Genomic DNA, 23,090 nt, shown 5'->3' on the forward strand with positions numbered 1-23,090 from the left:
CCCGTGGTCAAAATCAAAGGGCCAGTTGTACAAATATTTATTCCGTGGATCAGCAACTTATACCTTCTGAAATCGGTAGCAAGGCTGAAGTTTAGCACTGGTTCAAGGTTCATATATGTAGAAATAGCCACATCCATGCTTGAACCCAAGTTGACCCGCACCTCCCAACTAGCACAACAGCTTCTGTAAATTGAAATCTAGCAGGTTATACTTTTTATACAGCTTGTATTAAGCTTGCTTTAGAATTTAACTGCTTATAGAAGTTCGGACTTGTTTAACAACTTCAAATAAGTTGTTTAAAAACTGTAAAAGAAACTTAAACGAAGAAAGCTTGTTTTTCGGATAAGCCTGTTTAATGAATTTATAGAAGCTTTACAGAAATTACCAAGTTTTGTATTTGATTTTTGGTTTTGATATTAAATTATCTAGCTCGTACACTTTTTGGTTTTGACATTGAATAATTTAGATCGGACATTTTTTTGCTATTTGAACTGATTTAGTTTTTGATTTCAAATGAATGTACTAGGATGGCCGAGTGGATAGAGTGGTGGACTACCACCAAGCCCTACTAGCAATTTTACTTCTATAATGCTTTACAGAAGCAACTGTTGCATCTGTAAAGCTTTATAGAACCAAAATTGTTTGTCGGGAGAGATACGAAGTTCGATTCCTGGGTGTGGTAAAAAAAATTATATACTTTTAAAATTATTATTAATAGATATACTAAAAACTAATGGAATGTTTTACATCTGTGTCAATAAGTCAAAAGAGCTTAATTCAATTTTTATCATTTTTCAGTATAAGCAAATGAAATTTGTGGACATGATTTTTTTGTACTTTTTTGTGATTACCTTTACTGTAGCCGCTAGACTAACAATTTTTTTTTAGGATACAGGCTTGTTATACACTTAATTTCAATTACCACAGATATACTATCAGATAAAATTCATGATTTAAAACCAGTTAAAAAAGAATTCTTTTTTGTTTTTGTAGTTGTTTTTTTTTTTTTAATTTCGATAAGACATGTATTTAAGAGCTATACAAGCTCTTACGAAGCTATCTGTCAAATCTCAAAGCTTCTGTAGAGCTTCGGTAAAGCTTCGTTTAAGATCCTTATAGAGGGTCAAACTTGTATAACTTTCTCCTTTTTTCATGCCCAAAAACCTTACTAAAGTTTAAAAGAAGCTGAAATGTAGCTTTTGTAATACTTTAACCGAAGCTGAAATGTTAGTTGGGCTAATCCGCCGAAATCGGAGGGTTAAATTCCTGAACCAAGGCTGATCCACCTTTGTACAACTGGCACTATATCATTTTTTTTATCGGAAGATAATCAACTTTTAAAAACAAATGTCTAAACAGGAAATTGTTATTTTATTAGTAAGCTCCATCTGACTTCATCTTGAAAAAGGATTTTTTAATAATATTGAGTAGACAAAAGAAGAGAGTGATCCGTGTAAAAGATGGAAGAAGGAAGTAGGTACTTATCTGATTCTTAAAATCTACTAAAACCTGAATAACATTGTTCTAAAATACTTAAGCATTCCTTCTGAAATAAGTATTAAGTTCTGTTGCTCTTAAAAAGTCTTATTAAAGACTTCTTAACTTTCTCACAATTAGGTAGGTATAGCTTTTCTAAGAAAAAAAATGTTTGTATTAGTTAAAATTTGGTTAAAAATTTCAGATTATTTATTTTTAACTTTTTACTTTATCTCATTTCTTTTCTACATTTATTTGTTTTGTTAACCCTTTTATGCATGTTTTTTTTTAACTAAGTTTGTCCCTTCATTTGTAATGACTTTCTTAGCTTATTTGTTGTATTTTAAGATCTATTTACCTTTTGCCTCGATGGGACTTGTATTTGAGTTATTTCCAGTCAAAAAGAGGCTAATCTGAATTTCGTTGTATTTCAATGTGTTATTTCAAAAGTATTTTTTGTTTGCAATTATGCTTGCCGGGGCCCCGGGGATTTTCTTTTATATTTTTATTCAAGAAAATATTTTTATTTAGTTTATTTTTAATGTTTGAAATTCATAAGTTCAAGTACCTTTTACCTACCCAACTAACAAAACATGCTTCCGAATTTTGAAGCCAAAGTGCTGTTAGATCTTATAACGTTTCTATACCAACTACTCAGTTTTCAAGCTTCTTCTTGTTTCAATTTCACTCAGTTTTTTGTTTTATGTTTCAACTTTTCACCGTAAAATATCCTTAAGTTTTACTATGCTCTTAGGCTGAATTAAAAACTAACGAATCAAGCTACAGTGAGTAAAATTTTAATGTCGTTTAAACAGCATTTAAAAACAAATTATATTATATTATAGCGGCCCATACACACCACACTTGTGTGCACACCGGAGCGACAAAATTAAAACTTTTAGATTTTTTTGTGTCGGTGTCATGATCGGTGTGCCGTCTGTGGTGCGGTGTAGGTACACACAAATTTAATTTAATTCCAACGAATAAATTGTTTCTCTACTGGTATGGATTCTGGCATTGTCCTGCTGAAAAATCAAAGTTTGGTCACGGTGATCAGCCAAAAAGGACTCTAAACTGTGTTGAAGAACTTAAACACAATATATTTGCCGCTAATTTTCGATGAACAAAATATTTAATTTAAAAAAAATTTTAGTTTCAAAATTTTGAGCTTTCTTTTATCTCGCAACTTTGTGGAAAAAGAAAACAGATAAATTGACCTAGATAACATTTAGGCTTTTGTCAAGTTTCTGGTCTTAAACCCAGAACCTCTGGCGTGATAGTCCGTGTCAAACTAACCATTAAGCAACATAGTACTGCAAATAGTGGAATGAATAAAATATTTTAGGAAGGAGTGTTAGAAAAGAAGTAGTATTTGAACCCTGAAACATCTGGCGCGATAGTCAATCGCCACTAACTATTAGGTCACGGGGCACAGAATGATGAAATGAAGAATACCTTTCTAAAAAGGAGTCGGAGTAAGAAGTTTTTAAGATACCAAAAAACTAACTATTTAAGAATTATGTAAGTAACATACATCAAAAGAACACCAAATCTAGAGAGAATAAAGAAGCCATAAACTAATAGGTACCCCTCTCTATTGACACGGCCCTGGTAGTGCTTATGTGCTTCCACTTCTTATTACTACCCTTATGATGTCTCTTATATTTCTTTATTTTTTCAAAAAGTATTTTTAACTCACCCCAACCCCAAGTTAATTAAACAATAGATTGAATGTGAACTATGCTGCTATTGTTTATTTATTTTTTTTTTTTCAAGTCTTTTTCAGCGCTATCATCAGTATTCCAAGTTGTTGCCGGTGCTAAAGTACAAAAAATGTGTAGAATAATTCTCTATCACCATATAACACGGCTATCAGCAAAACAGCTGGGCGGCAAAAGTTCTCAATATCGCGCGTTGAAATATACTAGATACTCTGTTCCCTAATTTCAAATGTAGGTAAAAGTTAAGGGGAAAAGCAATATACCACTGGAATTGAGAACTGCGCATACCGCCATAATATCAATAGCTCGATGTTCTGCGCATATTTGTCACGTCGCCGTCGAAAAACTCACCAATACCCATTAAATGAATAGGTTTTTTTATTATTATTTTTGTAGTTAGTATTCAGCAATCAGCTCAGCACAGTCCTCGTGAATTTCAACTCAATTTCAAATACAAGTACAGACAGTAGCGATAAAAATGTGTTTTTCATTGCAGCAGGCAGAGAAAGCCTATGGGTCGTGGGGTAAAATTATTCGAATTACTTATTCCGGAAGGGAAGTTTCAAAAGCAAAGAACACCATCGGTTTCTAGAGTGTATTGAATTTTCTGTCGATCGAAAATTATATTCTTATTTTCTTAGTGATAACGTGAACATTGTCTGCCGGGAAGCATTTTTTAAGGTTTTAATTTTCTTTTTATTTCTGTCGATACGGTTTTTTTCTATTTTAAGAAAATGACTGAAAAAACATGTAGTGCTAGTGGTACATCCTCAATGGGGATTACTACAAGTCTCGCCCTTATAATTGTTTCCTATCAGATTGTGCGAAAAGTTTTACCCTGGTTATATTCAAATATTATTGGACCGAAATTTTTGGGACCAAAGGTTAATTTCAAAAAATTGGGTGAATGGGCTGGTATGTGTTTTTGTACAAACTGAAAAATAATGGAATTTTTTTTGGATAATTTTGGAAATTTATAATAAAAATTGTTATCTTCTGATTCACAGTGATAACAGGAGCTACAGACGGTATCGGAAAGGCATATGCAAAAGCGGTAAGAAATTTGTGAGCGTTTTTTTGTTTAAATGATCAAAAGTCAAATAACATGCCACTTTTTAAGTGTTACGTCATGCAATTTACTATATTTAGGGGTTGCTCTTGCAACAATTATTTTTTTGTTTAATTAAATTAAGCAATGCTCAAACCTTTTAGTGAACTTATTTGTTTATTTTAAAGAAGCATACTTTTAAAAAAAAGCTCTAAACAAAAAGTCATTGTGTAAGGCCAACATTTTGCCGGTGTTTTTGTTTTATACTTGCATTTGCTACCCAAGCAATCTAAGAAATCGTTTATTGTTTTAAGTGAATTGACCACTAAATAACTTACTTTTTACACTTAGCGCCTGTTTGTATGCAATTTCTATGTTTATTTCTATGTTTAAAGTGCAAAATACGTTTTTAAAAATTAAGTTTTCGTTTTTTCTTATATGAGAAAGGTATGACGCATATTAATACCAATACCTGCATTATTTTTTACATGTACCTACATTAGGCTGGTATGTAGGTTTGTAGTTTGCTATAGGTATAATATTGTGTCAGTTACTTGAGAATTTTTTGTGGTTTTATTGATTTTGCTTTCTTTACAATATACTACCTACATTTGGTTGAACTTTGTTCAGCTTAAATATAATGAACTTTGTTAGCTTTATTTTTAAGTTTAAATAATGTAATAACAAAAAATTGATAATAATCTATGAAAATTTGATCTTTTTCAACCACAAAATGAAGAGGTAGATAGATGATTTATAGTGTCAATTTTTGAGTGCAAATAGATTGATTCAAGTCCTAGGAAAATACTCGTATAATATTGAGATATAAGCTGTGTTTTTTTTTGGCATTTCAATCCGTATTCGCAGTTGCCGTTTACATGCATTACAAAAACAACACGCAGCTGCCGATAGGAATAGAAGCAAACTAAGATAGAAGTTTGACGAGGGATGTAAGTTTACGTTTTCCTTTCTCTTGGTGTGTGCATATAAATTTTTGTTCAGTGTTGATTTTTTTGGAAATCCTACTTCGGATAGAAATGCCAAAAAAAAAGGGAAGTTCGAACATTTGTCCTTGTCTTCTCTTTCTTTTTACAGTTACCATTTTGACGTTTTAAACTCGGCGAAAATCAAAACAAACCAGCAAAAACAAACCAACAAAACAAAAAAAGCAAAAAATACAGCATAGAAATATATTTTAAATTTCGTAATTTTTTCGATTTTTAGACACTAGATTAAGTTATAGTAGAATGTTATTACCAAAAAAAACACTTGAAATCGATTTGTATGAGTTTTTTTTTTACAAAAAAATAGTTCTTTACAATTGCGCGTGTCCTTGAAAAATTTGGTTTGTTTTGGTTTTCACCCGGTTTAGGAGATATTTTTTACTTGCGATATAGGTAATATAGGGCAAGTTTAGGATTCGTAAAAAAAATAGAACTCGAGATAACAATTTTACATGACATTACGATGATGGAGAATGCCAAAAAAGTGGGTCCGGCAATTCCGTCTGTCTGTCTGTCTGTCTGTGTGTCTGTCTCTATCTGGAGCTGCAGCCTAAATGAGTGAAGTGATTTTCTTCAAACTTGGTAGTTAGCAGTTTTTAATGATTCCCTAGAGGGGAAATTGAAATTTTTTTTTTATGACCAAAACTAACGGTACCTGCCATATAACGGAAATAGAAAAGTAAATTTTTTTCAAAAACGGCTCTAACGATTTTGATTAAAATTTTTGTGTGTAGTACTACACATAATAGCCAACTTTTTAAATAAAAAAATATTTTTTGTACCGTTATTAACGGTACCTGTCATAAAACGGTTTTTTTCGTTTCTGAATATCTCGTACAACATTAACCCGATTTAAATGAAAATTTTTATACAAAAGTATGTAAGTAAAGATAATATTAAAATTTTAGAAAATTTTCAAAAAACCCATTTTTGGTTTTTTAAAAAATATTTCAAAATTTTTTTTTGAAAAATCAATTTTTTGAAAACGAATCAACGAAAAATTTTGAAATTTAGTTTTTATGTGTAAATTAATTATTTCTTCAAAATGGCATACCAACTTTTTTTTTGAAAAATGTTGAAAAATTATTTTTTTAAAAAACGTCTTCTACAATTTTCGAAAATTTTTTTCTAAAAATACCTTTTTATACAAGAAATAAAATGGCATATTTGTTATTTTTTTTAAGATAGTTTAAAACGGAGTTTAATTAATTATAAAAACAGATTTAATTTTTTTTATACTAGGTACTTATGAAATTTCTTCAAAATATCAATTTTAAATTTCTTGAATAAAAAGCTTTAACATTATAGTCACTTTAAGCATAAGAGCAAGTACATGCGACCCCAGTCGTGGAATTTATTTTATTTTCTTTTGTTTGTTTGGTACTGACAAATGAGCGAAATTCCGAATAGTATGTGGTTCATGGGTGAAGTGTAAACGTCCGATAACGTAGTTAAATGTAAGATCTTAAAATTTTTAATTGATTTTAATATTGATGTTATCTTACCTAGATACTTTGGAGCAAAATTTCAAACGATTAACTAAAATGCTAAAGCTATTTTAATAAGTTACTAAGTTAAATACCAGATTGATTTTTAAATAAGTTATTTTTTATTTTTCTATACAATATTAATTAATTTTATACAATTCGTATAAATAATTTAAACCGCCTTTTATATATCTTGCAATTTGTTGTTTAGTGACCATCAACAAATAGAATTTGCATCAATATATCAAAATTGGGTTATCTAGATTTTAGAAGGTTTGTAGAATAAAGTCACGAAGAAGTTCATTATTAAACCTATAAACTTGTTATCAGCACTTCATAATAACCAAACTACACGTTATGGTGCTCTGATTAAAGGCTCTGATTGGACTTTCAAAGCCTGATTTCGTTAAAATAATATTACTAGCCGTGTTTTCGTTAGATTTTGAAGTCCAGTCAGTTAAAATTTAACACAGTCCAACAACAGAAACTTGTTGGTAATTACTTCACCTACTTCAGTCAAATCCAAAGATAACACATTTCCCCACAAAAATATTAAATAAGTTCCCTTGGACTTCTTTCATTCTATTGATTATTATAATTAATATTTAAGTTAGTATCAGTGTACGAGTAAGTGTCTATGAGTTCAAAAAATATCGACCACAATTTTGAAATGAACCATGCCTTTTCAGTTATCTAATTTAGCAACTAGCTTTATGGTTAATTAACAAAAATTGGGGAGTAATTTTACTTATACTTCTAGTTATTTTTAATTTTCAACTTTTAAAGTCCGAAACATTTGTCGATTATCTCTTCCATAAGGTTATCATCTTACCCAAAATTGTGGTTTATTTTAATTCGTTTTAATTTAACTAATATTTAAAATCCATATTTTTAATGCACATAAGATAACTTAATAATATTCGGTCATAGCAACAAGATACCGAAGCAAAGTATATACAAAAATACGAACAAAAAAAAGATAATATTTGATATATTTTGCATTTGGAGTCGTACCTTTTCAAGGCAAAAAAAAAAAATATATTGATAAAAGAAATACTTTGAACCTACAATTTTATTGCAAACAAAAAATTCAATTGTTTGCTGTTAATCGGATAAAATGTCTCCATATTTAAGGCAACAACAAAGCGAATTTACCAATACGCAGTTATTAATATTGCAGTTATTAAGGCAATTAATTTGCTTTTTATCAGTTTGACAAGTTCTAATTTTGGAACATTGATTTGTGGCAAGAGGTCATATCATATCAAATCTACCACGAAAAAATTGTAAATATATACAATTTTAGGAAAAGTTAAATTTTCTCGAAAACGGCTACAACGATTTTTGTTAAAAAATTTGAATGTTAGTTTTCTAGCAAGGTCTATCTTTTTGTGAAATTTTTTTTTTTTTTTCAAAAAACATTATCAACAGTACCTGCCCTAGAACCGTTTTGTTTTCAAATCTGACTTTTTTTACTAAACTACGTATTCAATGTCAACAAAATTTTTAAAAAAATAGTTTTTGGATTGTAAGAAAAAAATTTTTTTTTTTGGAAAATCAAGATTTTGAAAATGAGGCATTGATTTTTTTTAGTTTTGGGTTTATGTGCTTATTAATAATTTCTGCAAAATGGTATACCAATTTTATTTAATTTTTTGTAAATAATATTAGTTTTTAAAAAACGGCTCTAATGAAATTTGAAATTTTTTTTTTCTAAAAATGAATTTTAATAAAAGAAATCAAATTAGATATCTATGTACTTGTTTTGGATCTCAGTTTGATTTCAGATGTTGTTTTTTTTTTCATTTGTAAAACAAATTTCATGTATTTTGAAAAAACACATTTTCTAAATTTCTTTATAAAAACTTTTAAGAATTTTAGCACCCTAATTTTTTTAACCCTTTTTTTCAAAGTTTAACTACTTTGATTTATGTGACTTTAAGATACGAAACCATAAAAAATTACCTAACCTTTTTTCCACTTTGATTTTAAAATGTTCATCTTCAACGCAAAATCATTCCGAATCATAGTTAAATCAATGTGGTTTTCATTGATTTTACGTTGTTTTATAGTGGCTTTTCCCTCAGTGCAATAATAATTGAACTGATGATGCGCATTTGAGCTGCCCTAAACTATCCATAGTCTGCACAACACGTATGTATGTTTCTATCTATTATATTATCAAATATTTGTAACAAAAACATGGGTACGACACCTATTTTTAATCGTAAAACACTATTTAACTGTCCAAGCCATATTACCAATACCTATAGTGCTAGACATTAGTTATGTGACCAATGTGCCTTATCACTCATATCGACTGCATTTGAATAATGTGTAGAAGTAAATCTTGTTCACATGTCTAGAATATTAAATACAATTTTTTATATTACTTCCAAACTATCCCACAGGTATTATTTTATCCAATTAAAATTATACCTATAAGTTACCTACAAAAATAGCAACACAGGCAATTTTCTTTCCTGTTTTGTAAAGGTATATGGATGGCCTACAAAGAGTGAAGTCAATCAAAGTTCATTGAATGAATTATTCGATTTCGATCGCAATTGTTTTTAGAATTTCAAATTCTACCTCTCGGTGAATAATATAATTGTAATGGATTTCGGTCAAATGGATTTACATACTTTTTTTTTAAGTTTGGATGGTTTTAATTTATATAACCCATACAAAACTTAAGGGCAATTCATTTGCTATTTATAAATCTTAATGGAATTTTTATTATCGTTTTGTTTTTTTTTTTTTGTTTAGTTTGCATATCCAAATTTAAATTGTTTTTAGGTGTGAGTAGGTAAATAAAACTAACATTACTTAAAAATATCGCCTGACAAATTGCTTAGTAATGACATTTTTGCTTGCACCTTGCACATTCAACTTAAAAGTTTCAAATGAAATTTTAAAACAAATACGTAACGATGTATGTAGAAGCTACGAGAGTACTTGTGGAATATTTGTTTAATGTATTTTTTTTAGTTCTATTTTACGGAAATGATAGAACTTAAAATGTGGACAAACAAAAATTTATTGAATATTAAGTAGGTAGGTAATTTCGCTAATGTAAGTTTGCAACTGCATGTTTCGATTTGTCATTATTTCTAATGATTGTTTGAACTTCTAATGCATGGTTTGAAAATATGTGAAAGCTAAATCTTGATTGAATTGAGTAAAGCAGTGTATAAACCAAACGCATGGAAGTGTTATGAGTAGGAAGCTAACTAATGCAAAGGTTGAAGTAGTTTTGAGTTATAAAATAAAATGCTTCTCATTCTGAACAAGTAATCGGTATCATGTAAATGCAAAATTACATTTTTCAGACAATGATATTAAAAATTTGAAGTTGAATACTTGATTATTATGATTTACATATTATGTCGCTTGTTTTGTTACCCCTAAAATGTTCAAGTTTAATAATCAAAAATATCGGTTGCCATGGGTTGTTTTATTGTTAAATTTGAATTTAAATAACTTTTTATAAATGAAATTGAAATATTTATAAAGTCAGCAGTTTGTTTTCGAAATTTTTGAAAATATTACGGGGATTTTTCAGGACTGAAGAAAGAAAAGTTACACATACGCCACAATAACCCCTTATAATAAAACAAAAAGTGTATGCATCTTAAGTATCGTTTGTATTTCGTTGCAAAAATAACATTTTTGAAAGTCTGAATATATCGTTTTCTGGCGCTATTGAAATTGTGAATATTGATTTGAAATTAAAAATAATACCTACAGAAAATTAACAGAAAAATAGAATAAAACTAAAATTTTAAAAACTGTTCTTAAATTTAGAAACTGATAAAAACATTATATTATTTCATGGCTACACTGAGGGAAAAACTAATTCTAAATCAAGGAAAAATACTTTGATTTTCAAAATTAAACAAAACCATGTAAATTTTAAGAATATTTTTTAATATATGTAAGTCGCTTCAATTTTGAAAAATGCGCACATTTAAGAAAAAAAAATACAGCAACTTAAGGACGAATCTTGCCTTCTTTGAAATACTATTCGAATGCTTTACTATCAGGCCAACTCTATGTTGAAAACTCAACTTTTTGTATGTAAGTTTTTAACGTTGAATTGACGTTGATCATATAAATTTTACGTTGCACTGAGGGAAACATTAGTGTATAATATTCGTATGATTAATTGAAATTTTATTTTTTGTTTGCTTATTTTATATGGATCATAATTACATTCTAAGCATTTTTTTACCTAAGCCTGGCTGAAGCGAAACGAAAAATTTTGAAGTCTCCAAAGTCAACAGTGATAATTTAAACAAAAAAATATTAATTAAAAAAAAAACAGCAGAAAATAAGTTTTAAAGCATAAACAAAACAAATTTTATTTCGTTCAAGATTTCGTTATCGAATTTTTGTATGGAAAATTTCGTTTCGCTTCAGCTGCGTACTAGGCTTTATATGAAACAGTGTAGCGAAAAAGTAAATAGCTGAAAAAATTAAATCAATTGCAATACAAGTATCGACTATCGATATCGCTTAAAGTCTTTATTTCTTGCTTAGCTTCTTCTAAAAGTTCGCCTAGTGGCAAAATTGGATGTTCTTATTATACGTTCTCAATCCTGGTCCCGATTTTTGTAAAATGTTGGGGCAAGTTGGAGTTAGACTGTATTCGACTTTTAAAAGATTCAAAGTGCTTTTGGTACACTCGTTTTATTTAACAACATTAATTGATATTTGCTGTGTTATAATGGATTGATCCCATCTTAAGTTGATGATAAAATATTTGGTATTCGAGTTTAGTGTTAAGCGCACCAAAACCTTTGCAAAAATATATTTTAGTTCCGGAAAAAAAGCTAAATTTTAATTGGCCAGTGCAATCGGCAGCGGAATATCTGGTGAATAGGTTTTACTCATAACTATAAAAATATTTTACACACAACTCTAGATTTCAAAAACCCTATAGTCCAAACGTACAAAACGTTGGATAAAATTTATTTAAAGCAGCTTCTCAATTAGACTGACTTACTTCTGATTTAAAAAAAATAATATTTAAAAGATAATAACAAATTCTTTAATTATTTCTTATAGCTTGCGAAGAAAGGACTCAATGTAGTGCTCATTAGCCGGTCCCTAAGCAAATTAGAAACAGTCGCCAAAGAAATCGGTAAGTCATGAATATTTTGTGTTATTCTAAAAGCTCCTTATAACTTATTTCAAAATTATATAATTTAGCTGATGATACCAAAGTAGAAGTTAAGATAATTGACGTAGACTTCACTGCTGGGCCGGAAATATATGAAAAAATTCAAACAAATCTTGAAGGTCTTGATATTGGTGTTTTGATCAATAATGTTGGAATCAGCTACCAACATCCAGAATATTTCATCACATATACCGATGAAAATGAGACATTCCTTCGTGATATTGTTGCAGCTAACATTCATTCGGTAACATTTATGACAAAAATGATTTTGCCTAGATTAGTGGCCAAAAAGCAAGGTGTCATCGTAAATGTTTCATCACTGGCAGCAGTGATTCCAAATCCACTTCTTTCTGTATACAGTGGAACGAAGGTAATTTAGTTGTAAACAAAAAATTAGTTATCCTTTTTTTAAAATTTCAATTTTTTTATAGGCTTTTGTTGATAAATTCAGTGAAGATTTACATCAAGAGTACAAGGACCAAGGTATAATCATTCAAAGTGTCCGACCTGGATTTGTTGCAACAAATATGTCCAAAGTACGCAAAACAAGTGCCATGATTCCATCGCCAGATTGTTATGCTAGCTCTGCTCTCAAAACTGTGGGAATCACAGGTCAAACTACTGGATATTGGCCACATGCTGTAATGGGCCTGGTTATTGATACTGTGTCATCTGTATTGGGTAGAGATTTTGCACAAAATATGGTTTTCAATCAATTGAAAGCAACGAGAAAGAAGGCTTTGCGCAATGCAAAGAAGAATTAATTTAGAAGAAGAATTAATTATTATTTAATTTAACTAAATATAAAATAAATAAAAATTTAAACTATGTATGCTGTTTTATTTACATTTTTACTACAAAACAAAAACAATAAGCAACAACAAACGAAAACAAACAACAACACAATTTTTTTTCTATAAAGCTTTACAAATGCAACGCTACATCTCTAAGACATTATTGAAGCAAAAGTTTTGGTCGACAAGACTTGTTTTTGTTAATTTCACCCTTTGTTACGGTTACTTTGGATGATATAGCATTTATGACTGGGTTTCTCATGGTCTCATCAAACTTACTAACTTTAATTGCCATGAACTCTTTTTTTAAATATCTAAACATGATAAGTGTAATTAAATGAGACAACAAATTTAAGATATTTCGACAAAAACTTTTTTTTTACGAAAGCCTTTTTAGCATGTTCTCAGAACCGAATCTCTATTATTGATATTTCTCGAGATAATTAACTTAGATTTGTTCGTAACTAGTGATTTTCATGACTTTTCGTTTAATTTTTGAAGTGCCACCGTTTCAAAACGGTAAGGGATACAATAAAACCTCATATAAGTTTTTTTTTTTTAAATAAGTTCAGCTACATGTTTTTAGAACATAATTTTTATATAATATAAAATAAAAATGTGTGACCTTTGACCCTTTATAACAGGCTTAGGGGAAGGAGGAAACTTCAGGACTTTTCATAGATTGTAAGCCAAGCCTGGCTACGATTTATTAGGATATGAAGGTAGGGTTGCCAACCGTACTCTAAAAAAGAGTATTGTGCTCTATTTCAAGTATGTGTACTCTATAATCTATAACTCTGATAGAGTACGTCAAAATACTCTCTTTTTACTTAAGACTGTGTGTACCCTGTACCACCACATAAATTTGTATTATTAAGTTTAAAAAAAAAAAAAAAACGAGGCTTAAAATATTCGACCTTATAATTTCTAAATTTTAGTACGACCTATTGGTTTTGTGTTTGTTTCTTAGTCAGATTTAAAATTTTATTTTTTTGCTAATTCTAAGGAGTAAAGCTACATATTTTGAAAAACTTAAACTTTGTTTGTGAAATAAAAAGAAATAAGAAGCTCAAATATTAATACCTTGATTTTTTACAAAAGAAAATCCTAAGGTTCTAGATATTAAATAAGGTTAGGTAGAAATGGCTGTCAGGAAAACGACGGACACACTTAGACCACTTATTGGTCCGTTGTGATACCATGATTTTGCAAGGAAATTCCTGACTAATTAAACCAGTTGGAGCTTTTAATGAAGCGGTGAAGGTTGAAGATGTCAGTATTAATTAATTCACTAGTATCTTCTAAGAAATATTTTTCCAATTATTTTTTACGTCTACTGGAAAGGGCAGGACATGAGCAGAGAAGATGTTGGATTGTTTCTTCTTCTTTCTCATCAAGGCAACTTCTACAGAAGTCGTTAGAGACTACGCCAAGTCTTATGGCGTGTCTACCTTTGAGGCAGTGTCCTGTTAAGACACCTATTACAGAGCTGATATGAAACCTGCTTAGAGACAATACATTTTTTGAACGTTTTGGATCTAGCCTAGGCCTGCTTGATATTAAATAAAGAAAATATGAGTTTTGAATTTTAAATTTTGGAGTCATACACAACACATAATGTTAAAAACAACAAAAAATGTTATGTACGGCAAGAATAACAAAAAAATACATTTTCAAGACTTGAAATAAATGGTACTCTTCTTTTTTCACATGTACCTACTCTTTTTTTTGTCTCTAAAATCAAATATACTCTATTCTTTCTTAAAAAAGTTGGCAACCCTATATGAAGGGTCCAGGGGAAAAACGGCACATGTCCACTTTTAGTCAAAAATGAAATAATGATGAGGTCTAGTAGTATTAACTGAGCACTATCTGATGGCATCCTTACTTTTAGAAAAAAATTTAAGCCTTGCTAGAAAATAAATAAATAATGTGCCTTTAGTACTAAGTTGTATGGAAAGTAAAATTTTAAATTGCGTTTTTCTCAGAGATACCCAAAGGAGATGGGAAACTTTCGTACGTTTTACCCCCCAAAGCATCCGTTTTTCACGCATACTTAGCCAAAAGCGTTCGACACAGCTTGTAAGCAAACCAGTATGACGTCAGAAGTTTCCCATCGCCTTCTGTGTATCTCTGGTTTTTCTCGAAATGAGTTGGAATGGACTGTTTTTTCCCTTGACCCTTCCTATATATAAGCCTCTTTGTACTAAAACTTTACTAGCAACTTTTAAAGGAACTCTCAACGAAATTAAATCAGTTCCCATCTCAAGCCTAAGTACGCAGTTGAAGCGAAGTACTAAAATAGCACAACCAAATTGGAAAAATTTTGATTTCGCATCAACTGCTTACTTATCGAATAGAAGAACATGAGTAGTAGTAAGTGCAATACATCATCTAATCATAAATACTTTACTACCTCAAGTAAAAAAGGGATCATGGTTTGGGAGAGCCTTTCTACTAAGCGAAATTCATAGATTCGGACTTAACACAGAACCAGAAAGATATCTCTTAAAATATTATCAGCTCATTGAACAGAACTATAACAAAAACAGCCGCTGTATCACATCATCACGTTCCACCATCTACATTCCATAATCCACACACCACCTTTTATTTTGACAGCTGTCAGTTGAAAAACTGTCATTTTCATTTTCAACGAAAATCGACTTGCTTGTTTTATCAATTTTCTCTTGTGTTTAATGGAAAGTGAGTATAATAAAAAACAAAATCACAATAAAAAAAATAAACTAAAAAACCGTAAATAAATAAATTATCTTTCTTTCAAATAAAAAAAAAAAACATTTGTTTACATTCCGTATACTTTGGCAATCAAAACTCATCTTACGTAACTTGTGCATTTTATTTCTTTTTCTCAGATTGATGGCCAAAGGTTTTCTATCAGCATTTGCGCGGAGATACGGAGCAGTTATATTCTTCCCAACTTTTGCCATCACAACAATCTACGCCGATTGGTCCCACACACGCAAGTGGAAGCAATCCCTCAAGACTCAACAACAAGAGCTATTAGCTGCACATTAAATCCATCAAAATGGTTATTGGAGTAACAAAGCAGTGGGTTTGGATCAGTTTGCCACTTCTTGGTGGTGTAATTGGTACTTACTTGGATAATTTAGAAACCGAAAGGATGACAATGTTTCGGGATAAGAGTGCTTTGTATGGCAGAAAACTTAAACCGGGCGAAGCACCATCTTGGTAAAGTTACTTCCAACTTAAAAAATTCTATTTGTTGTAAATTAAAAAAAAAAAAATGAAGAATGATCAATTAAAGTGAAATATTCTCAACATTTTCTTGGTTATTTATTACGTAATTTATATAAATTGTATTTTAAATTTTCGATATATTGTGAAATAAGTGCGCATTCATTTGAAATGCAACGCATTCTATTGTGATTGTGGTCGAAAATTGTGCACAGTTGGGGTCTCAGGATGCAAAGTACAGTAATGACAATAGCATAACCTACAAAGATGCAATTATAGTTAAAGAGTCTACCGGAAAATTGGCTATTCTCATTTGACCAACTCTTTTGCAAAATCTGCATAAAATTTTAATTAAAAACTGTCATTTATCCAGACACTTGGCAAACGTGAAGGATTTGTTTTGAGTGTGGATAAATTTGTGTTCTACATTTGTTTTTTTTTTTTTATATATATATAGGAAAATCAATCAACCGGTTACAAATACTTTGTGATAGTGATGACATTTTGTTCATGTTTTTATAGAACGGACCTCAGGTCAAATGAAACAAATTAATTTTTGTTTACGAAATGGTTACGAATTCAAAAACAATATGCACTCAGACATGTCGTCGGCGTAAAGCAATATTGTTCTAAATCTACTTTTTACCGAAAATGAGTTAATGATTCAGTTTTACTAATTTGAGGGTGCTCTTTCCGAATTTGAAAACCGTTTGAGTCAAAAAAAATTTCATTCCGCAAATAATATAATTTAATCGGACATAGAACAATAAAAACAGGGAAGTAGCTTTTTGAAAATGAGCCCGAGTGTTCTTAATTGTTCTAAGTCCCATCATAATTTGTTCTAAGTCCATTTTTATTTAAGGAAAAAACGTACTTGTATAGGAATTGTTCTATGTCCAATTTTGAAGAGAAAAGAACAAACTTTATAAAAAACATAACTTGAATGGCAAACGAGCAAAAAATTGTCGCGCTTTAAACCAATTTGAATCTTAAAAATCGCCCCCTGTAAAATTAGCTTTTTGTGACTTAGAACAATTTTGCTTTACGGCGACGATGTAGCTAATCAATTGCATTTTTGGGGTAAGAGGCAACAAGTAAACTCACAGATTTAAAATATAATATTTTGTTATCAGGGAAACGATTACATTTTTTTTAGTTTCTTAACCCATTAGCACCCAAGTGTAGTAAAAATTAAAAATAATATATTTTTATGATATTTTCTGTTTATTTAGATAAAAGTTAAGATACACTTCGCGTCACTTGAATAGAAACAACATTTTTTCTTTAGAAAATAGCGATTGGCGCTTTGGTGAGGTAACTTAGTAGATTTTTGGTTTTGCATTTTCAAAGAGGAACTTTTAACAAACAATGTTGTAAAAACAAAAAACCCAAAACAGAAACCGTATGGCTTCTAGTTGCGTTTTTTCGCATTACCTCACAAAAAACAGTGTTTTTTTTTGCGTCACTTGAATAGAAACAAGCTCTTAAATTAGATAAAAATGATGAAAAATCATGGAAAACCCTAATTATAGTAAAGCAATATTAAGCTTTGACATTATTTGCACATTATAACCAATTATGAGCTACGAGCTACCAATAGGCACCACAGAAAATGCATAAATAGCAGCTAACATTGGAAATGCACCTGCACTATGCAAAATCGAGAAAGATATTGGAAAATTTGCCAAATTTGGATGAGATAATTTTTAAAATATCGTAAACTAGTGATCAAATCAAAAAATAAGACAGGTGAGACCCAAGTCACGAGCAGAGAAAAAAATAACTTAAAAACTAGCTGCAATTTTCTTCACTTTGCCGCTAAAATCGGTCAAAAACGTGGTGTTAGTGCGATGGAAACGTGTTGGTTTGTTCCATCCTGGAAGTTTTAAAAGGTGCACAACATTAAAAAAGCCTCAAAATGCAAAATAACAACATTTTAAGTTCTTCTAAGATTACAAAAAAGTTAACTATTTTATAGTTGCATTCGAATTGAAAAGTAGTGAGGTAAAGAGTGGTTTTTTAAAGGAAAACATACCAACTCAGATGGACCACGTTAATATTAGCCCTATTTCATTGGTTTATAAAAGAATAACCTTTATCGCATCGCCAATAAAGGGCACTAAAATGTGTTATAGTAATACGCTTTGTTTTTAGGATGTGCAATAGCAAAATTGAAGCTTCACGCTTCAAAAACAGATGCTAACTTTTACAAAGAAATAATGGTAGAAGCTCTTGGCAAGTTTAGGAACGTGCATAGGCGGATTTAGGGGGGGGCACGGGGGCACGTGCCCCCCCCAGAACTTAAAGTTCATACTTAAAGGAAATCAAACTATAAGAGTTTTAAAAATATATGAATAATAACAGAAAGAACTTGAGTAAAATTCTTGTCTATTTCTGGCTGAAAATGCGAATTTTGTTGATTGTTTCATCCCTTTCCCATGAAAAGCTCCACCTCACAAATAAATAAACGATTTTTCGATTTAAAAAAAAGTGAATTTTCAAAGTGATTTTGGTGAAAAATTTTGATATGGACATCGAATGACATTGAATGATATAAAAAAAATAATTGTACCTATATGCAACTCTATTTTTTCATACAGAGGGGTTAAAAAATTTGCACTTTTTTCGTTGTTTTTTTTCAACATTAGTGTTTTTAAAATAGCGGAACACGTCACAAAATTGCATAAACTATACATTATAGAACTGCAATATATGTAGAACAAACTTGCATTTCAGAAGTTTGCCCAAGTTTGCACCCCGAAAATAAAGACCCCTTGAAAAAAAACTATTCAAAAGCGACCCTTCCTTATAGATTTTTATAAATATTATTTTATTGAGAACGTTTCTCCAGTTATACCTCTAAAAATATGTAAAAAAAATAGTGTTCCAAATTTCAAAAGAATCGGTGCAGTAGTTTTGAAGTTATGAGGAGCACCGGCGTTGAAAACATTAGTTGTGGGGATAACGATTTAAAGTTTTGAACTCTGGACTAAAAGACTAAAACGTTCCTAAATGTAGTATTAAAATACTTATAACTTGGTCAATTTGGCTCCAAGAGACCTACGATTTGAACACAATATTCTTGAGGTATAAAACAATTTAACCCCTTGTAGCCCCATGTGACATTTCTGTAACAAACCGAAAAAGATTGCAAAAAAGCTCTACAAACTATTTTTTTTTCTTTTGAAGCTTCTAATATTATAATCTTTAAGTATTGCTTTATCGAAATAGTACTTCAAATTTCTAATAAATAGCACCAATAGTTTTTAATTGACAGTTAATGTTGAAAGTTGGGCTTTTTTTGAAAATAAACAAATTTGTATAAAAACTACGAAATTCAGAAAAAAAATAGTTTTTGTTAGTAAACCCCACGGGGTTTTATTTTTGGATTTTAGGAAAGTGCCTAAAAATTAATATTAGATAGTTTTTTGCTTGAATTTTTGAATTTTTATGTAAAAATAAATTATTTAAACTTTTTTTTACTCCCAAAATATCGAAATAACTAAGTAAATAATGACTTTATTGAATTTTTAAAAAATACGTGTTTTATTAAAGATAAAGGCCAATCGATTGACTTATTAATTTTTAAATTTAAGACCTTGGGTTACAAAAGGTTAATGCAAATAAAAAAAAAAAAACTGGGTTTCCCGGCAAAAAAGTAGGATTCAGTTTTTTTGTTATTCTTAGGAACTTTAATATTTATTAGAATGAAGTCTTTAGTATTTGACTAAAAACTACTAGGTCATTAACTAATGGTATAATTATGTCCATAATATTGCAAAATTTTATACAAAATCAATTAAAAAACGTAAACATTTTTTTTTTTCAAAATTTCATCTTTAAAACTTAATTTCTCAAAATCTATTTGGTGAAACAACTTAAGTCAAAAAATTAAACAAAGAATAGATTACTAACTTTAATATAGCACAGAATTGTACGTGCATTTTCTGATTTTTTATATTTTTTTTCTTCCGGCTAATCCAGGAGTAAGAGGGTTAGCACTTAAGTGGCTTTTACTGTAACAAGAAAATGAAAATTTTTCCTTCCGAATAACTTTTTGGTCATTTGGTACCTATTTGATGTGGGAAATGTGCCTAAATATTTTTGGCCAGGTTTTAGACCACTGTGGGTCGTTAAAATTTTCTGCTTGTTAGTCAGTCGTATGGTACTTCACTTTATTTCTAACTGTTATTGCTGTTTTTTTTTGCCAATCCGTCCCTTGTGCCCCCCCCAGAAAAAAATCCTGGATCCGCCCCTGGGAACGTGGAAGAACAACCGTCTTAGAGATTGCACAAGGATAGTTCAAGAAAAAAACAACGCAATAAAAACAAAACTGATGCATTCCGGATAAAAACGAAAGTTTATTTCACTTATTCAATCCTTAAATTGTAGAAAATGTGATTTTCTTAATTTGTAAGAAGTTACCAAACACTTTTATCACTTTCTCCAATTAGGTCCACGATTGTGTACAGTAGAAGTGCATTTTCAATGTTAAATTCTATTTATGTATTTTCAGTGGTGCCTATTGGTACCTCGTAGCCCATAATTGGTTATAATGTGCAAATAATGTCAAAGCTTAATATTGCTTTACTATAATTAGTGTTTTCCATGATTTTTCATCGTTTTTATCTAATTTAAGAGCTTGTTTCTATTCAAGTGACGCAAAAAAAACACTGTTTTTTGTGAAGTAATGCGAAAAAACGCAACTAGTAGCCATACGGTTTCTGTTTTGGGTTTTTCGTTTTTACAACATTGTTTGTTAAAAGTTCCTCTTTGAAAATGCAAAACCAAAAATCTACTAAGTTACCTCACCAAAGCGCCAATAGCTATTTTCTAAAGAAAAAATGTTGTTTCTATTCAAGTGACGCGAAGTGTATATAGAAAGAAAAATTGTTGGTAAGGAGTTATGGGGGTGTACTTTTTTTAGTACAATGGGATCATGCATACCATATTAATTTTCATAAATATTAGAATTGTCAAAACACTCTTTCGCAATGCATAGTGCAACATCGCACATTCAACAGCATCATTTTAACCATAAATGACATTTGAGACACTTTAGTTGATTAGGCAGTTTTTTTTTAAAGAAACTGTTGTCTAGCGCTCTCTATAATGCGATTTTTGAGGTATTGGAGTGTTAGTGCTTTTGTAATTTTAAGTCGAACATTACGGTAGCCGTAGCTCTATTATTTTTATGTTGTCATCATCAATGTCTTCTTCATCTGTCATACTACCCAATGGTCAAGAAATCAGGGATATAAGGCCCAGGGACATAACCTCGCACAAACAACAAATCCTATAGTGTGTCCACCATTGTTTACACACCATTGTTGCTTACATATTATACAGTGCTTGCACTCAGTATTAGTGAAATATGTTTAGGAGGGGAAAGAGGGCATGCTTCCCCGCAACCCCTGCTTGGACGCACTATTGGATATGGGGTAGGTGCGAAGTTGGTTGTATGCAAAGTTCCTTTGCATTTGTGAAATCTGGAATTAAAGAATCCTTTTGTTGGATACCTTTTGAAAACAAATATGCTTGGTGGAGTATAACTCCATAAAATTCTGGTACGGACTGATGTCCCAATTAGGTCGGACATAAGTTCAAAATCGAATTTTCTATTTGGGACTAATGTCCCACTTGAGTGGGACTTGACTAGGTCATAAGCCCCATAAAAATGGGCGTAATTACCCTGAGCCAACTATAAGCTTTTCCTACTTCCGCATTGTTATCGACTTGTTCTAGGACAGCACCAAAATTTTGGAAAAGTTTTTCATACAAATTTATACTGGGGATAGTTATAAAATCCATTCAAAGTACTTGAAGGAAAAATGTATGTATGATCCCACTGTACTTTTTAAAATACATTTAACTTTAGCTTTGCTTATCTCCGTATTTATGTATAAAAATATGATAAAATTTATTATTTTCTTAATTTTGGGTTTATTTCCAATTGATTATTTAAATTTTAAATATCTCGGGCAGTAAAAGAGACATCGGAAAGATTTAAACATTTTTTGGAAGAATACAATTAGTTTTTATATGCACCTTTACAGCCACAATGACGTTTTTTGGCATTTTCTAACGGTAATATTTCAAAAAACGGAGTCCAATCAAAATTTCCTAATTTCAGATTCGAGTTCAGCTTATCAAAAGCCTATAGAAAAGTATATTTTTTATTTATATTGAAAACCTTGTTGACCAGTGTTATGAGTATAGTGAATCGGAGGAAAACGGATGCTGGAAGGCTGGGGTAAGACCGCATTTATAAAGTAAGTATCAAATTTTAAAAAAAAGGAAATATTTCTTGTGGATCGGGAATTTTGTACATAAAAAAGCTAGGTAAGTGTATGGCCATAAATAGTTAGGGATTCGTTAAAAAATGTAACCTGGATTAACAATCCAACAAGGAATTCGGATGATTATATACAAAGTAATCCCAAAGGTAAAAATGCAAGCTAAAATCGATGAAAAACTATGTAAATTACCTCTTATGATTTCGTTACTTATTCATCTCAAATTATAACGGTTTTTCATCAATCTTGTGACATTTTTGAAACCCCTACTTTGAAGCAATTATTTTGTTCCCACAATTGTTTTTTATTTTTAGGATTCGTAAGGATTGTTAATGACATTGGCCAATATGTAGTTGGAAATAGTAAAGTATTTTTTTTTATTCAACACATTATGTATATAGGTACGAACGAATTGTTAACAAAAAAAAAAATAAATTACGAACATGGTCGAAATTCTACGTACTACATTCAATTTTAACCGTTATGAACCGACATCAACAAGTTACGATACTCGAGGTGAGGCCACGTAATGGTATTTCATCATTATTATTTCTAACCATTAATTTTTGAACACTCTGTATTGTATAGGTACACAAATATTTGTTTACCATTGAAAAAACTTCTTTCCCTTAAAGTAATTTATTATATTAAATGACATACCAACATATTACCTTTGGAGTTCAAAATTTAAATTCTTATAAAGCAAATTCAGCAAATGGCCTTAGTATTTCTAAATATAATTTTTACAATTTTTACATTCCTTAAAAAATTTAATTATTATTACAAAGAAGACAACTAGCGATTTTAAGAGCCCCCGCACACTACAAACTTTCTATCGGCCAACAGTTTATTCGGTCTAT

At 30.3% G+C, this 23,090-nt stretch overlaps 2 protein-coding genes across 2 annotated transcripts; both read left to right on the top strand.

Annotated features, from left to right (window-relative positions):
• The first annotated feature begins 3,615 nt into the window (after positions 1-3,615).
• LOC129910940 (very-long-chain 3-oxoacyl-CoA reductase) lies at positions 3,616-12,749 on the top strand. The gene is made up of 5 exons (XM_055988545.1): positions 3,616-4,112; positions 4,205-4,251; positions 11,807-11,882; positions 11,951-12,291; positions 12,353-12,749. Exons 1-5 carry the CDS (start codon positions 3,932-3,934, stop codon positions 12,683-12,685), a joined length of 978 nt encoding a protein of 325 aa, XP_055844520.1. The 5' UTR covers positions 3,616-3,931; the 3' UTR covers positions 12,686-12,749.
• A 2,872-nt stretch (positions 12,750-15,621) lies between these two features.
• Positions 15,622-16,020, top strand: LOC129910192 (NADH dehydrogenase [ubiquinone] 1 beta subcomplex subunit 1). The gene has a single exon (XM_055987466.1). It carries the CDS (start codon positions 15,765-15,767, stop codon positions 15,930-15,932), a length of 168 nt encoding a protein of 55 aa, XP_055843441.1. The 5' UTR covers positions 15,622-15,764; the 3' UTR covers positions 15,933-16,020.
• The last annotated feature ends 7,070 nt before the right edge of the window (positions 16,021-23,090 follow it).

The sequence above is a fragment of the Episyrphus balteatus genome, chromosome 2 (genome assembly GCF_945859705.1).
Source record: "Episyrphus balteatus chromosome 2, idEpiBalt1.1, whole genome shotgun sequence".
NCBI lineage: Eukaryota > Metazoa > Arthropoda > Insecta > Diptera > Syrphidae > Episyrphus > Episyrphus balteatus.